A 17,479-nucleotide genomic window follows, 5' to 3' on the forward strand; every position below is an offset into this window, starting at 1 on the left:
CCTTGAGTCATCCCCCCTGAAGTGCCTGGGTGAGGTAGGGTGGGTGGGGGCCAGGAATTGGAAGGCGGTGCGCTGGGGCCGGTGGCGCGGTGGGTTGTGCCAGTTTCTGGAGGCGGCAGCCTCGCCTCTGACCGCAACCCCAGCTACTTAATGATGCCTCTGGCGCAGTGGCGCCTCCGCGGACTTCTCGAACATGGGCTCCTTAAAGAACTCGACCCCCGCCGTATGGCCTTCTCAAAAATTCCTTCAAGCGAAATGGACACTTTATAAAACTTTGGGTCAGAGGCTCGTGGCCATATCTCTTATCATTAAGTCCTTTAGAGTTGGGGTGATAGGTCAGGCATATGGAGGCCGAGGGAGGTCAACGGCCTATATTGTGTGGTCCCCTCCAGTTAGCACAAGGAAAGGCCTCCTGAGCGCTAGTTTTATCCCTCCTCTCTCTTGGTGGGTGGCCAGGTGCCAGGCACTGTTCCAGGCGCTTGGGGAGGTGGCAGTGAGGCTCGGGTATGGCAGGCATGTTGTAAACCACTCCTCCCTACTCTTAGAGATGGGTGGCCCCGGAGACCTCTGAGATCCCCTGACAGTCCAGCCGGGGTCGCCAGGAGCACGGGGGCGGCACCTACCCGGCGGGCTGTGACCGCGCTGGCTGCTCCGGGCGGTCCGTCGGTGCGCGCGCGTGCGCTTGCGGCTGAAACCCGACACCTCCCGCCGGCTGAGGTCAGGGCGCCGGGAGCGAGCCGGGGCCGGGGAGTGGGCGGCGTTGTGCTTGGGTGTGTCCTCGGCGGCGACAGCAGCAGGTGTTTCTTGGCCCAGGCCCCGGAAGCTCCACCTCCCCGAGCGGCCGAGCCGCCGCCGCGCAGCCCCGGGTGAGATAAGCAGTTCAGACAAACCCGGGCGACGGTGGCTCAGGCATGTGTCAGGCGCGTTGGAGCAGCGGGGCCCTGGCATGAAAGGTGAGCGCGCGGTTGGGGGTGATGGTGGCGGAGGTTCCCTCGCACTACCCCCGCTTCCCCCCACCCAAGTTTGTGGGTTCGGGAGGGGCACCAACGGCCAAGTCCCACGGGTGTGAGGGACGAGAAGCGCGGGGTGCGCGCGGCCGACCGAGGCCACGCGCGCGCGCGCGCGCTGGGCGCAGCGGGGTGTGCGGCCGCGGAAGTGCGCGGAGAAGTGCGCGGGGGCGGCTCCGGGGCTCGAGGTAGAAGCAAAACTTTGGATGGGTCGGGGGCGTTCAGGCAGGTGCTGGGAATTGGGGGGGGTGGTGTGCCTTGTCTGGGCTGGCCGCCCAAGGGGCCACCGCGCCCCCCGCCCGGCCCTTCCCGCTTCGCCTGGATGCGCCTCCCCGCCCCCCCGCGGCCGCTCTGACGGCGAGTGGCCCGCCCGAGTGGAGCCGATTCAATTATATTGCAGCACCAGAGACACCTCGTCGCCCGCCGCCTCTCCGGCAGGCTAATTAAATTCCCTTCGTGGAGGCGGAGCGGGAGCTGGGTTACCCTCCCCGCTGCCCGCCTCCCCGAGCGCCGGGTGGTGGCGGGGCCGCTTAGGACCGCGCGGAGCCGGCTTAGGGCAGCAGGTCTGGGCATCAGAGCCGGGAGAGAGCAAGGGGCGCCCCCGCGCACCTGCTGCCCGGGGTGGGGGTGCCAGCCGGAGTTGGGTCGTTTTGGCGCTTGCAAACCAGTCTTTGTCTCCATACGTTTAAAGCACACTAAACCCTTGCTAGCCTCTGCAGTGTCTTATCTGCCGCGGTTGGGGCCCACACAGGTTGGGGTTTGAAAACAAAAAGCGGGACCACCAAATGAAAAAACAAAAAAAACAAGATCCTTTTGTAAAAGGGGCCGGAACAAAAGGCGCAGTCTCGCTCTAGGAGGGAGCATCGGGCCTAAGCCGATTTCCAACACCAGGGGACAAAGAGGCAGGAGGTCCTGGCTGGGCGCTTGGCAGTGTCTCAATCTCTTGCCTGAGACTAGTTTACCCCCTCTTTCCTAGGAAGACAGCCCTCCACCCCCTAAACCCCCCCCCCTCGGCGAACAGCCTTCCTTTGGGCGTCCGTGTTACTTAAGCTTGGCTACTTAAGTGTTGCTCAGCCTGTGTTTACAGCCGCCCCCACCCGCAGGCGGGGAACCTGAGGCGCTGGCTGTGTCTGACTCAGCCACTCAGTCGCCCCACCACAGGTGAGGGGGGCCGGGGCACAGGCTCCGACTGGCAGCGTGTGTCATCTGCTGTGCTGGGTGTCACGCCCCACCGGGTGGACCGGAACAGGGTTGCTGGCAGGCTCCACTCGATGGGGCTCTGCCGTGTAGACGCAGCTTGCTCAACACTTCTCACAGCCACAGGGTCACGCCTGATCACCTCTTGGAGGGGTGCCTTGATGGCTTGGTACAAGGTTGGCTTTTGTCGCCTGGTTTGGCAGCTGGAACAGAGAGGGAGTGGGGGTGCTGGTGAGCAGCTAGCCAGAGACCCGGGGTCAGCCACGCCTTCGGAAAGAAGGTGGGAGGCCTGTCCTTGCTTTGGGCTCTGTTCTGTCTGCCTCAGGGCAGGTTCTGAACCAGGAAGGCAGAGAGGCCAGATCAGGCCCTGACCTGTTGGGGGCAGCTATTAAGATCCTGGCCAGTTAGGGATAAAAGGAGTTGGTGTAGTTCCCTGAAACTTAGCATTTTAAAGTTACTAGGAACCAGGTCTTGTCAGGCCCCATTAAGCTAACCTCGGGGGCTGGCCTGAGGCAATTCTGATGCTCTTAGGTGCTGTTTAATGGGGTTGGAGTGGCAGGAAGGTTCCAAAAAAGCCTGACCCCTTTGGACGCCTCCGCTGCTCTTGGCAAAGCTATTCCCTCTGGCAGGCAGGCAGGCAGGCAGGCGGCCTCTGGCTGTGAGTAACTTCCCTGTCTCTGGAGGAAGTTGGAAGCTGTGTGGTTTGAGAGAGGCAGCCACCCCAGGGCTCTGCATCTCTGGCCAGAGGAAGAAGGGGAGATGTCTGTCTGCTGCGCCACTTTGTGGTGGACCGAGGGCCTGCACCTTCTCTAGCGAGGGTACCCCTTTCCCCCTAGTCCCCAGCTGCCCTTGACCCTTCAGGCAGGTGTGGTCAGTTTCAGGTCTAGCCTCAGCTCCATGCTTGCAGGTCTCCTCCCCTTCCTAGGTGAGTAATAGCCAGCTGCCACTTTTTTTCCCCTTGCCCCCAGGAACCCGCAGGGGCTTGCGGAGTGAGCCAGCAAGGCCGGTTTTTCCTGGCCCCATCTGCAGCCTTGGAATGCCCAGCCTGAGTTTACTCCTAAGCCTGGTGGGGTTGGATGGGAACCCTCTGGGTGGGGGGGAGCATGTTAATTACCAGTGTTGTGGCAACAGCCACAAACCTTCCACGAGGCCCAGCCCACCGCTTTGCTTTCCCTCTCTCCCTCCCTCTCCTGTGAGAGCATGTCTAACCTGCAGAGATCGGTGTTTGAGGTGACATTTCAGCCTGGTGGCTGTGCGGGCAGACCTGCCGACTCACTTTAATTTCTTCCCCCCATGGCGTCTCAGATCTCCATGGCCTGTCCAAGTGCAGCCCGCCAGTACTGCTGGCTTCACTTCCCCACGCTGGCCTTTCTCCCCCCCCCCCCCCCCCCCAGGCACACAGGCCACAGCCTGGGAGGTGACGTTTCTGAGTGTTCCTGTCAATGAGAATTTATCGAGCGCCTCCTCTGAACCCAGCCTTGCGCTTGCTGCTGGGAGGTGTAGAGACAGATGAAACGGGAGCGCATCCAACGGCAGCTCTTGGCCTGCCGGCTGCCAACTTGCACTGGGGGGGCAGGGTGGGGGTTTGGGAGCCTTTTAATCTGGCTTCTGCAGCTCATCTCCCCACCAGCTCCTCAAGCTCCCACATGCCCTCCACCCCCAGCCAGATGAAGCTACTTGGGCAGCTGTCTGGCAAGGCCCTGTCCTTGCACAGGTTGCCCCTGGGTCCGGTGACACCTGTCTTCTCCCTGATGCCCATCTCCCTGTGCCGGCCTTTCAGGAGAGAGAGTGAGTGAGAGCCAACCTCAGGGAGATCCTTAGTCTGAAGGATGGTTGTAGGCAACGGGGGCAGAGGCAGGGGGAATCTCTGAGTGTGAGGCCAGCCCAGCCTATAGAGTTGAGTTCCAGGACAGCTAGAGCTACATAGAGAAACTCTTGTCTCAAAAAAAGATTTGTTTTTAATGTGCATGTGTGACTGCCTGCAGATATGTCTGTATGCCACGGTAGGCAGTGCCCTCAGAGGTCAGAGGGGGTGTTGGATCTCTTGACACTGGAAGTGTAGATAGTTGGGAACCACCATGTGGGTAGCCCAGGCTGATTGCAGTCTCTGTTGTTTTGCGATAAGGTCCTCTGTCCCCAGGCTGGCCCCAAACGGTACATCTGAAGACGACCTTATATATTTCTGATTCTCCTGTGTCTACTTCCAAGTGCTGGAATGACAGTGTGCCGTCATACCTTTACGTAGTGGCTTAATGCATGCCAAGCAGCCACTCTCCCAGCTAGTCTTGAACTCTTTATTTATTTATATTTTTCACTTTTTATTTTGTTCAGTTTGGTTTGTTTGTGTTTTTGTTGTTGTTTTTTGAGACAGGGTTTCTCTGTCGCATAGCCTTGGCTAGACCAGGCTGCTTTCGAACTCAATAGATCTGCCTGCCTCTGTCTCCCGGAGTGCTGGGAGTGATTGGGTTCTGGCTGATGTAGTGTGCCCAAGCCCTTGCCTGTGGGTCTGTGATGGTTCCCTAAATTATGCTTTGCAGGGGCTTTTGGGGTGCTGGGTCAGAGAGAGGGCTACAGACTAGACCTGGGCTGTGACATGGACGTGTGGAGGTCCTTTTGTGGGTCGGGGGACCCCTGACACAGTGATACATGTGCCCTCAGAGTGGCCAGAGGCCAGGAGTGCAAGGGCTAATTCAGCAGCCTGTAGTGGGGGTGGGGGGTGGGGTCAGCTGGCTGCTCTGGTTTCTCTCAGCCAGTGTGCGGCCTTGGTCGTGGGCCCTGGTGGTCTCCTGTGTCCTTGGGCAGGTGACATGACTACCATCAAGTACATGTTGTCTGGGTGCTACGGGTACTTGGAATTTCAGCACAGAGCCAGGTAGTTAGTCTGTGCTCCTGTGGACAGCAGGGAGACCCTTTTTCCAGCATAAATTAGCCCTCATACCATTCTGCTTGTGTGGTGTTACCCCTGTTCTGGGTTGCCACCCGCCTCTGGGGTTCCCAAAACCAGTTCAGCTGTCTATGTGCACATGCCTTCTCTTCAACCTGCTGCTCCTCCTCTGGGAACCATGAGCTAGACTTGAGGGCTGGGTTTGGGAGGTGCTCCAGCATACAGCGCCCCCTCCTCTCTGCCTCTCTGCACTCACATGGGGAGGGGGGGCCTGCGGCTGCAAGCAGCAATAAAAGGAATCGATCTGTGCGCTTTTGGTCAGAGCTGTATTGATGTTGGACAGGTTAAGCTGTCCCAAAGGAAAATCCCTGTGTGTTGAGCTGAGGACAACAGGCTCACAAGTAGGGGCGGGCGCGTGCAGGCTGGGGCTGCAGGTGCAGCTTTCAGAGCTCCTTTCAACTAACCCTGGGCTCCCCTTTCCTAAGGGGGTTGGAACTAGGCCCCGGCAGCATCCTGCCACACATTTAGGGCAGGCGTCTCCTCAGGATTTCTCAGAGCAAGCTGAGCACCCTGGATCCAGGCACTTTGTGGCCGGGTGGGGATAACCTGGGTCTTTGCATACAGATGGGCTCTGGCCTCTCCAGCCAGGCCTCCTCCTTGTGGTCAGACATCGGACCCATGGGGAAGTAAGCCAGGCTTGGAGAAAAGCCAGACTCCCAAGTTCTCCTGTCCCTGTTTCGGATCTCTCCCCAAGGCACAGGTTGCTGGCTGGTGTGGAACAAAAGCCCCATTTAAGTACTCAGGACGGAGTGGATCCTTCCCACTCAGCTGCTGGTGTGTGCACTGCCTTTGTTTTGCTTTTGTATTCACATGGTGTTTTTCTCCGTGTGTAATCCAGTGAGCCCCCACACAGACACCAGCCCCCACCCCCACACACCCTTGGTAGTAGCAGGTGTTACTCCCGGTGCTGAAACCTCAGGTCAAACAGGCAAAATCCCGTGCCCCTGTCCTCTTCCGTCTGTTTGGAGGGGAGCGGTGGGGGGAGGGGGCGCTGGGAGCCTGCTTCCTCACATCAGGATTGAGAAAGTGGTCCCAGAAGCATCAGCCCCTTAGTATCCGTGTAGTCACCAGCCTCGAGCTGCCAGGGACCCGTGCCCTGGTCTCATGAATGTCCCCAGTGACCACTGATGTCCTCTGGGTTGAGGAGGTGTGTGCTCTACTTGTTTCCCATCTGGGTGGCCCTTCCCTGGCTTCTCTGTTGGTTGAGTGTATGTCTGGGGAGCAGAACTGTATGTGTCCTAAGGTCCATTCCTTAGTCCTCAGCCTCAGACGCTGTCATTTGGGCGCAGGGTGTGCCACCGAGCCAAAGAGGGGCTAAGGTTCCGCGCGCCGCCTGTACACCTCCACACTCAGGGTGCCGCTTTTGCAGACGTCCCCGACTTTCTGGTGCCTCAACTTACTCTTTGAGCTTTATGACAGAAAGCAGAGCACCCTGGGTAGGAGTCACACTTCAGTTCTTTTGTTTCTTTAGGGCCTGGTAGGATGGGCACGGCAACTACAGTCTCGCACATTGGAGGGCTCGGCTACAGGGCTCTATTAGAAGCCCTTTGGGGTTTTTTTTTTTAAGATTTTTTTTTTTTCATTTTATGTGTATGAGTGTTTCACCAGCATGTATGTACGTATGTAGACCATGAGCTTGTGGTAGCCTCAGAGGCCAAAAGGAGTATTCCATAGACTAGAATTAGACAGTCGTGAGCCACCACGCAGGTTCCAGAAACCCAACCTGGGTCCTCTGCAAGAACAGTAAGTGCTCTTTAACCACCGAGCCCTCTTCCCAGCTCCCCCAAGCTCCCCCGTCCCCACCTTTTTTGGGTACTTTACTTTTATTTTGAGAGAGAGTGTTCTGTAGCCCAGACTGGACAGCTGTAGCCAACTGAGTGTATGTAGCAAAGATGACCTTGAACTTTGAGCCTTGGGCTAGGATTGCAGTATACGTCAATTTACCTCAGGCGTTACGAATGGCAACCTTTCCTTAGGGTGGGTACTGCTGTTAGGGGCATGCTGGGTGCAAGGAGAACTTTGAGGCCACTTCAGTGTATGTTGAGGTTGTAAAAGCAGTTTGGTTTGGTTTGGTTTTTCAAGACAGGGTTTTCTCTGTTGTAGCCCTGGATGTGCTGGAACTCACAGAGATCCACCCGCCTCTGCTTCTGAAGTGCTGAGATTAAAGGTGTGTGCCACCACTGCCACTTGGCTTGTACATGTATGTATTCATTATGTATAAAGTGTTCTGCCTGCAGGCCAGAAGAGGGCATCAGATCATATTATAGATGGTTGTGAGCCACCATGTGGTTGCTGGGAATTGAACTCGGGACCTTTTGGAAGAACAGATAGTCCTCTTCACCTTTGAGCCACCTTTCCAGCCCCCCCCCCTTTTTTTTTTTTTCCGAGACAAGGTCTCTGTGTAGCCTTGGCTGTCCTGGACTCGCTTTGTAGACCAGGCTGGCCTCGAACTCATAGCGATCCGCCTGCCTCTGCCGCCCAAGTGCTGGGAATTAAAGGCGTGCGCCACCACGCCCGGCTCAGCCCCCCATTTTTGATTCCTGATATTTTCTACTTGCAATGCATCTTAGAGGTGACCCTACTGTAGGTCTAGGAGCCTTGCTTGGTCTTTTGTTTTGTTTTGTTTCGATTTACTTGAGACGGCCTCACCATGTACTCCAAGGCTGGCAGAAATTCACTTATGTAGACCTGGGTGCCCTTGAACCCACAAGAGATCCACCTGCTTCTGTCTCCCTACTGCTGGGATTAAAGGTGCCTGCCACCATGCCCAGCTGTTCCCAGCTAAAGCCCATGAAATAGGCTGGGTAACCTTCTGGGAAGTAAGCCTGGGGGATTCTGGGAAGTGGGCTGGGGGATTCTGGGAAGTTGACTGGAAGTTTGATGGTGCCCATGCACTGTGCATGAAGCCTTGTGCCGATGATGTTGCTGCTTTCAGGAGGACTCTTGTTGAATAGGTGTGACAAGGGAATGTGGAGGTAAGCCCTTTAAGTCTTTAAGACAAGCTGAACAACCCAGTGGAACCCCCAGCCGCTACAAACTCACAAACGGTAGAAAACCCTCCACCGTGGAGCTGTTCTGTACCTGAAATTATTAAAAATTGCCCTGCAGGGCTCGGGGGTGTGGCTGAGCAGTGGTGTCTGGTCTGGCGCATAGGAGATCATGGGGTCACTTCAGGCTGAGACTAGAGAAATGGTGCTTAGCCTGTATGCTGCTCTCAGAGAGGAAGTTCCTAGCTCCCCTGGTGAGCCCCCCTTAGCACTAGCGTGCTCCCCCTCTGGGGGGGCCATCCAATGCTCTGTTCTGGCTGCCTCAGGTACCTGAGCATACATAGACGTACAAATAAAAAGTAAGTAAATTCACGGAGAGCAAGCATCTGTGGGTCTTTAATGTAGGCTCGGGTTGCTTCCCCAGGATAGCTCAGTGTGAACACGCTGACTGTTGAAAGGCCACTGCCCAGGCTGCTCATCCGTGCATCTCCTGTCAGGGCTTTGTAGCCTGCACTGCCACATAAAGGCATGCTGGGACAGGTGCCACCAGCTCCTTCACGAGCCCTCACCTGCCTGGGGTGGACTTGCTGAGGAGAGGAAGTCGGTCCCGGCCTTAGCCAGCCTTAGCTGCCAGGGTTGACTCTCTGTGTGGGAATCCCTGGTAGGCTGGGCCCCAGGGAACTTCATGACCCTGCTACAAGCCAGGGTCAGGTCCGGGTGGTACCTCAGCCCATTTTTGCCAGAGGTTCCCAGTTAGAATTCTGCAGGGTGTGGCTGCGTTTGATTTGCCGGAATGATTTGGGTGTGTGCCGTTAGCCACCCAGACAGAGGTGGACAGAGAACACGAGCCTCCCCTGGGGGTGGGGGCCCATTTGCTTTGTTTGTAGCTGTTTGTGGAGGGAGTTTTTCCCTGATACCCCTGCCCCCTCGTGAGACATTTAATAATGTCTGGGCATGGCATGTTGGGTTTTGAAGGTAGTGGAGAAGTCTGATGTTGATGCAATATTCTGGAGCTTTCTTTTAATCCTGAGTGACTTTGTCCCAGATAGGTGACGCTGGGGAGGGGGAATACTCAGGCGTGGCTGCTCAGAGACCTCTGGTGCAGGAGTCTGTAATCAGGGTTCATGCACACTGTCAGTTTACACCTCAGCCCCAGGGATGCAGCTGCCTCATTGGAGAGCTGGGAGAATGAACCGTTTGTGCCTAGGCAAGCAGGGTGGCTGCCCCTGAGATAACATTCCAGGCCCAGAGGGGTCTTTAAAACATTTTTTTAAAAGACTTTTTTTTTTTTTTTTTTTAAACTATATATACAGTATTCTGCCTGCATGTACACCCGCATGCCAGAAGAGGGCATCAGATCACATTATAGGTGATTGTGAGCCACCATGTGGTTGCTGGGAATTGAACTCAGGACCTGCTGCTGTAGGCCAGGGTCAGGTCAGCAGTCAGTGCTCTTAACCTCAGAGCCGTCTCTCTGTCTCTTTTTAATTTTACAGCTAACATTTCTTTATTTAGTTGGTGTGCACCACCATGTGCGTGTGAAGGCCAGACGACAACCCGTGGGACTTGGTTCGCCTTCTTCCTTCAAACCGGAGTTGTTGGGCTTGGTGGTCCGGCAGGTCTGCTGCTGGCCCAGGAGCAAGCAACTTAACTGTTGACAATCTGGGACAAATACTGAATCTGATTTGAATGACAGGCAAATTTACTAGTCTGAGACGAGGGCCCCTCCTGGGCGGGCTCCTCTCCCACTTCCTCTTGAGTCCAGGAAGGAGCCAGCACGCTAGGAACATGAAGCCTGGGAGACCAACACCAGGACTCCTGACTTGGGGGGCTGTGGGTGGTTTGTGGCTTCAGAAGCTTTTCTGAAAGAAACTGCATCTTCATTTCGACCTGAATCCTATCTGAAGATGTCCCCTCCCAGGCCTCACTTTCAACAGCACCATGTGACTTGAGGCCAGAGACACACTCAGGCACCTAGAGTTTGCAGAGTGTGGCTGTCTCTTCTCCACGCCAGTGGACTGGGAAGCTGTTGCTGGCTGGGACCCAGGGGCTTTGCTGCAAACCATGACTTCCATTAGGGTATGCACCTGCCTCCTGGCTGGGCCTTGCTGTCTCTACCTTCTCTGACCACCAGTAGCACCTGCTCACAGAGCTGGCAGGTGGCTGACCTGTGTCCTAGTCTCCAGCTCTGTGGAGAGGCTTTGCTTTAGGTCTTCTGTCCCCACCTGTCAAGTAGCCCCCACCCCCCATGCCCCAGGTCTGCTCAGCCTCTAGCCAAAACAGGAAGAGGGGAGTGAAGGGCCTGTCTTGCTGGGGCCTGGGAATCCCTGGGGAACTGGACATCGCATACCTGTAGCTTGCCATCAGGTGTGGACCACTCGGAGCCCGGCCTTGACCTGCTGGCCCCTGGCCTCCATCCCATGGAAACTTGGAGGCACATAGCCTTAGTCCTGGACAGCTTGGGTGTTTGGTTTGGGGACTTGGGGAGGAGGCCAGCAGCTTCTGCTAAAAGGGCTCTTTGTGAGCAACGAAGCCTGAAGGTGCCATGGGCCACTTGGGGCTCACTGCGGTTACAGAAACTGCTGCTGGGAGATGTTGCCTGCATCTCTATAGCCGCACACCGTCTGTCCTACTTGTCCCTCTGAAACTGGCATGGCATGTGGTGGGCTCCCCTGGACAGCCGCCTGCGCTGTCAGAGCCAAGTGCTGCTAAAGAGTCTCTCTGACCCTGACTTGGATAATTCTTAGTTCATTGGTACAGAACACAGATAACAGACTGAGCTCAGACGAGGTGTGGCTCTCTCCAGGCTCAGTTGCCCTCTGGGCAAAACACTTGACTGAGGAATGACAGAGCCTCCATGTCCAGGAGATAGGCTTGGCTGGACATGGCAGCCACGCTGAGGAAAGAACACAGCGAGGTCCCTAGGCAGTGTTAGTTAGCAGCTGACAAGAGCTGAGGGGAGGACAGGATCGGCTCTGTCTACTGAGCCATGTGACTGGCAGCTTGTGAGGTCTGCTGAAGTGAAGGGTACCTGTGGGTAGCATTGTGCTTACAGGAGCCACGTGCACACACCTGGTGCCCTCCCCTCCTGCCATTGTGTCATCTGGACGGTGCTGAGCTTTGAATTGTTAGTCTTAGCGGTGGTCACTGGCTTCCCAGCCTCAGGGGCCCTTTTCTCTGGTATGTTTCTGCCGGGCTGGTGTGGGTGGCTTTGCAGCCCTTCATCTGCCCACGCCAGGCTTCTCATGCACAGCAGCCACTTAGAATAATGGCGTCAAATGTCGTTGCCATCTGCTGCCTGACTTACCCTGCTACCGCCTGGGACCCTCTGAGCCTCCTGGTCTGTTGCTGTGTATACCTCACCAGGTGATCCCTAGGAGGGCTGGTCAGCTGGCCGCACACTGGCTTGTCCAGTGCTATCCTCCTAAAGCCAAAGCTGTAGCCACAGAGCCTCGTGGCTCTGTCCTCCTGCCCTCCCTCCGCCGTGCTGGGCCCTGCACCCAGAGCCTCTCCGTGCCACGTTCTGTCTGCTCTTGAGCTCGTCCCCACCTTCTTTTTACTGTTTTTAAGATGGGTCCTCACCAAGTCTAGGCTGGCATTGAACCTGTGGTCCTCCTGTCTCAGCGCCCTGAGGAGCAGCTGTGAGGAGTTTGCACGCGCCGTTTCTTTGTACCCTTTCTGCCCACCTATGTGTGTTCTTCTTAGCACATTGTGCTCCAAGCTTCTCTGAACACTAAATCAGCGGGGCCTTTGGCAGCCTGGTGGTGGGCAGGGAAAGGCTGGGAGGGGGGTTTATCGAAGGATCCCCCCCATCCTCTGCCCTAGTGTGGCTGCAGGGAACCCCAGAGGCTGCATAGGCATTGATTGCACTCCAGGCATGCTGTGGGCGGGGGCCCCTCCTGTCCTTGTCAGCGGTGTTGAGGTGGATAACCTCCTCCTGCTTCCCTCCCTCATTCTTCCTGGCTGCTGTGTTCCATCCCCCTTGACCCACAGATGGAAGCCCCCTGTCACACCCAGGCCGCCCCCACTTGCTTGCTACTTTCTCTGCTTTCATGGTGTTAGGTCAGAAGTCATCATCTGCTCTGCTTTCCCTGCTCTGATGCCTGGTGAGGGGGCTCTTGGGGGAACTGACCTTGGGAGCAGGAGTGGGCGGGGCTTAGCAGCCTAGGTGGGTAGACACCACTGAACATCAGCAGACCTTCCTGCCTCCACCCTAGAGGAGCTGCCTCACATGGGTGCGCTCAGAACAAGCCGGCGGCACACATAATAATGAATTTATTATGAAGCCGTCCAGGCTCCGGGGATCACGTGGCATCCCACACTACTGCAGCTGCCAGGTCCCTGCAGCAGGGTGACCCCAGCCTTGTTAGAGCTGCAGAAGTGTCACCCTCTGGGCATCGGGGATCACGGGGTGGGGTGGGGGGCGCTATGAGGAGCCTGGGCTGGGCTGGCCTCTGTCTGTTCACAAACATTTCAATGTGTGGTAATGAAAAATGACTGAGAGGGGCAGATAGAGCATCCAGGTCTGAGAGCTGCCTGAGAGCTTTGCTCCGCTGGGCGCAGCTTCCCTGCACGTAATTACCCCAGGGTGAGGGGCTGCCGGGGGAGGAGGGGGTGGATTGGTGCTTGAACCAGGCCTCCAGAAAATTCATCTCAGCTATTAGCTGGTAATTACAGAGCAGAAGGAGCAAGCCTGAGGTCTGGTGCCGGGAGGAGCTGGGATGAAAGGGACGGTAATTACGGCCTCAACGGGAGGGAGGCTGGGCTGATTAATAACTCCTGACGTACAGCGGGAGGGACATGGCATTGGAGGACAAACACCCCCCCTCCGCACCCCCATCCCCCATCACCGTGAAGCCTGCTGGGGTCAACAGTGTAGGACCAGAGAGAGTGTCGTGAGTTGGGCAGTGTCACCTGCCTGCTGCCTGCTGCCTGCTGCTCTGGGGTCTCTTTCCTTGGAAGGGAAACCCAAGGGGAAAATTGCTCTTTGTAGGGCAGGCAAGGCAGGGAGCACCAGGCAGCCTGGCTGTCCCCAGCCATTTCATGGATGCTGTTAGTGGCTTCTGGCAGAAACCCAAGCTTTGAGCGCTGGGTTCTGGATGGATGAGTCTAGAGGGAAGAAAGCTGAGTGAATGTTTGGATGAGGCAGCAGGAAGGAGCCTGTGTAGAGGGGCACGCGAGGCCACCTAGCTCAGGCTCGTTTTCCCACTGAGCTGCTCATCTGGAGACAGAGCATGGACTGCAGGCAGCCCCCGGCCACATCCATCATGGCCCTTGCACCGCAGAGCTTATTCCCAGCTGTTAGGATAATGAATTCACATGAGCCAGCCTCATAGATGAGGGTTCAGTCAGCGGCTGGGAGCAGAGAAGTTAATAAATACCCCCTAATGAGGGCAGGGAGAGCAGGCATCCTGTGCCCACCTCTCCCCTTTCTGCTGCCCCTGCCTGCGGCACCTGAGCCTCCATGGACACTGGCACCTGCCTGTTCGGAGTGGCTTGTCTTCTGAGGGTGCCAGGCACAGAGCAGACACCAGCCCTGATGAGTCTAAGCCCATGAGTGAAGGAGCTCCTCAGCTCCCCTGCGCCCCCCTCCCCACACTTTGGCAGTGAGTCCTCTTTGGTACCCGAGGCTCTTCCTTGCCCCTCCCCCACCAGCCCCATGTGCGCATGTGAGGAGTGGTGCTAATTTTAGACTTCCCCCTAATGAAGCCGCTCATTTGGAGTTCTATTTTAAGTGACCTGACATCAGAGCAGCTTCCCAGACTGGGAACATACTGATACCTCCAGGACCTAGGCTTGGGGGACCCCCTCCAAGGATGGGAGGAGGGGCAGTCTTACCCTGGGCCTGAGACTGCAGGAGGCCCCAGGCATGGGTCCCAGCTCACTGTTGGTGAGGTACCTGCTGGGCCCTCTACAGGCTCATGATGGGGGTACATAGCATGTAGTACAGGGGAGGTCCTGCCCACCACAGATACCTCTCTCTGACATCCTGCCATGCGTGCTCAGCCCCTAGGCATCTTGAAGTCCATCACTGTGGCATGTTCCCCTCAGGTTTGGGAGATGGGCCTGCCGCTGTACGGTGAGCTGCAGCTCTCAGCATCTCCATCCGCCTTGGTGTCCCCCTGGTAAGGTTAGCTTAGTGAGGGACCAGAAACTCTGCATGCTGCTCCTGCGGCTGAAGCAGCTTGTTTCAGTCAGGACATAGCGCTGTGCTGGAGTGGTCCCAGCCCCTCTCTGACCCACCCTTGTGCCGGGCCTGCACACTCCTATCTGTGAGATGAGCCTAAGGACATCTTCCCTGAGTGGAACCGAGGGGTGGAGGCAGGTGCTGGCTCGCTGGGGTGGCTGTGTGGTGTTGGAGGTGGAGTCTCCGGTCTGTTTGCAGGCTGGCATTTCTTGGCTTCTGATTGGCTGCTATAGCTCATTCCAGATGTTACCCAACATACTAAACCGCCCCAGAGTTTGAGTAGAGGAACACCTCCTCATGCCTGAAGTCTCGGTGGGCCCTGGACAGTGAAAACTTAGCTGGGTGGTTCCGGCTCAGAGTCACAGGTGAGACCTATCGGGTGACCTAAACTGGACTCTCCAAGAACTGTGGGGATGGAAACCTCTCCTCTGACATTGTGGCTGAGTGCTGCCTTATCTGTCCCTGGGACTGGAAGGCAAGAGGAGGTGGGGCTGGTAATGCCTAATGCCGCCCCTCAAATCCCTCCAAAGTGTCAGAGCCATTCACACACAGACTTGGAGACATGTTTTAAACCACTGGAGTATATATATATATATATATTTCTGAGTGTGTGAGTGATCAAGGACTGCCTGTAGCTGTGGGCTGAGTACCAATGTGAGAGAAAATATTCCACTCAACCGTGATAGCAGGCCAGCCTTAGCACGCCTGGCCTCAGTTTCACCATCTGCACTCCTTGGAATCCAAGGGTGACTGAGGGGCGAGTCACAAATAGGGTGGTAGACAATGGTTTGGCTGCCTCCCAAGCATCCTGCGTTACCATCTAGAGCAGCGGTTCTCACCCTTCCTGATGCTAAAGCCCTTTTGATACAGGTCCTCATGTTGTCTTACCAGGTCCACCATAAAATTATCTTGTTGCTACTGCATGGCTGTAATTTTGCTATTGTTAACAAATTGTAATATAAATGTTTTCTGATGGTCTTAGGTAATGAGACGCCTGTGGAAGGGTCATTTGACCCCTAAAGGGGTCAGGAGCCACAGGTTGAGAAGCACTGGTCTAAAGAGATGCCCCGACTGATGTTATGATGACCAGAGGCATGCTGATCTGTCCCCAGGGTGTCATGGCCACCCCGTCCTCTCTCCAAAGAGGACCTGGTATGGACATTGGTGAGCCCCTAAGCTCAGTGGCCTATTGCTCCAAGCCATGGTCCGTGCACCACGGGACCTGGCCATAACTGAAAGCCAGACTATGCGCTCTAGGAATTTTTTTTCCCCTATACTAGCCCTTGCTGGGGTGTTTGCCCTCTTGTGAAGCCGCTAGCCTGGTGGCCTTACTTGGGGTACACCCATATGGAGGAAGCAGGAGCCAGCGTAGGATTGGGGAAGTTCATGAGAAACTGCTCTGAGGTGCGGCTTCTGTGGTGTGCGTGAGACCGGCTTCTTCCACAGACCCACAGATGGGAGCAGCCTGGCACTGGATGGGGAGGTGGCCCCGCACCCTGCCCGGCATTGGCTTTACCCCAGAGGGAAAGCTCAGTGGGTCCAGGCCCCAGAGTGGTTTGGAGGGCGGATTTCAATCTTTACTTTCTTCAGCTAGAGACCTGGCAGCTAGGGAAGGACTTCACCAGGAACTGCAGTTGGCTGTATCGTTTGCCGCCACCCCCAGCCTCCCCATCCACCCCCGAGACAGACAGACAGACAGACAGACACAGACACACACACACACACACACACACACACACACACACAATGGGAGGAAGATGGGACCTGGGCTGAGAGTGACTTAGGTGCTTGGTCCACGTTGACCCCACTGGGACCTTGGGTATGTACAGACCTCAGCCTCCTTCTCTGTACCCTCGGCAGTTGACGTGCGAGCAGCTTTTTGGATGCTGTGCCGATTTCCTGTCTGTCCCATACCTATGGCTGTCAGCTGTTTGTGTTATTAGTCATTTCAGCCCTGTGCCCTGGCTCCTGCCTCGATCTCCCTCTTCAACACTTGGGCATGGTGGGGCCCTGCATATGACCCCTGCTTTGGGGTACTCTGTGTGAGTCTAGCTCTGGAGAGCTGCTCCAGGATCCAGCGTCATTTGGGGGTACCTGTGGGGACGAGTCTGCTGTCTGCAGCGCTGGCTGTGCTAGCTCCGCTCTTGTGGCCCTCCGCTCTTGCTGCATGCTGCTGCAGCCCTTCTGGTGCTGGCGCTCTGCTCTCTGGGTGACACTGGTTCTTCTTTTCCTGTTTCAGGCATGAGCCATGAGCCCAAGTCCCCTTCAATAGGGATGCTTTCCACGGCGACCAGGACCACCGCCACCGTCAACCCCCTCACCCCCTCGCCACTCAATGGCGCCCTGGTGCCCACCGGTAGCCCGGCCACCAGCAGTGCGCTGTCGGCCCAGGCCGCGCCGTCCTCCAGCTTTGCTGCTGCACTGCGCAAGCTCGCCAAACAGGCAGAGGAGCCCAGAGGTAAGAGGCACCAGGCCACCAGCTCATGAGATGCCCCCAGCCCTCAGTGCGTCTCTCTGGCTGGCATGGCCTTGGAGACAGCTGTCTGTGCGGCCCACAGTGCACCTGCATCTCCCCTCCCCCACTGCATCCAGGCAGGGCTGGCCTGGGTGCTGCTGTCACCATACCTCTGGCCCTGACCCCCGCCCTGTGACCTGCTTTCACTGTGCCTTCCTCTCTGCCTGCCTCTGCCCTCCTCAGCTTCAGCGGCCACTGTAGAAGTTCACTGGCAGGCAGGCAAATGGACTTGCCACTGGGGAGGCCTGTGGTGGAGTCTGAGAGTGCCTGTGTTGTGGAGCCCTGCCTTAGTCTGGTGCAGCCTCTTGCCCGTCGTTTGGCCTAATTAGTGACCGCTGTGCGCCCCCACCCGCATCCCTGCTGTAGCAAAGGTATAGCCAACCCCACCATAGCCTGTAAACTTGTGGCTCTTCTTTGCAACAGGGTGGGCACATGCCCTAGAGGGACCTGGCTTTGCCTCCAGAAGCCTCCCGAGCTGGAGCATGTTGTATTGCTTTGGGCAAAGGCTGGCTCTTTCTGAATTCAGTCTTCTGGTTGACACAAGGCTCTCACAGGCCCCCTTTCGCTCTGGCTTTGGGACGTACCGTGTGTGTGTGTGTGTGTGTGTGTGTGTGTGGGTGTGTGTGTGGGTGTGTGTGTGTG

General features: G+C 56.8%; 1 protein-coding gene across 1 annotated transcript in view; it reads left to right on the forward strand.

Annotated features, from left to right (window-relative positions):
• The window catches only part of Gse1 (Gse1 coiled-coil protein), a 343,014-nt gene that overhangs the window by 300,347 nt on the left and 25,188 nt on the right, over positions 1-17,479 (forward strand). Inside the window, exon 3 of the mRNA XM_051169157.1 lies at positions 16,562-16,780. Within this exon, the coding sequence (XP_051025114.1) occupies positions 16,562-16,780 (219 nt within the window). The remainder of the gene's footprint in view (positions 1-16,561; positions 16,781-17,479) is intronic.

Source organism: Acomys russatus, chromosome 26 (genome assembly GCF_903995435.1).
Source record: "Acomys russatus chromosome 26, mAcoRus1.1, whole genome shotgun sequence".
NCBI classification, from domain to species: Eukaryota; Metazoa; Chordata; class Mammalia; order Rodentia; family Muridae; genus Acomys; species Acomys russatus.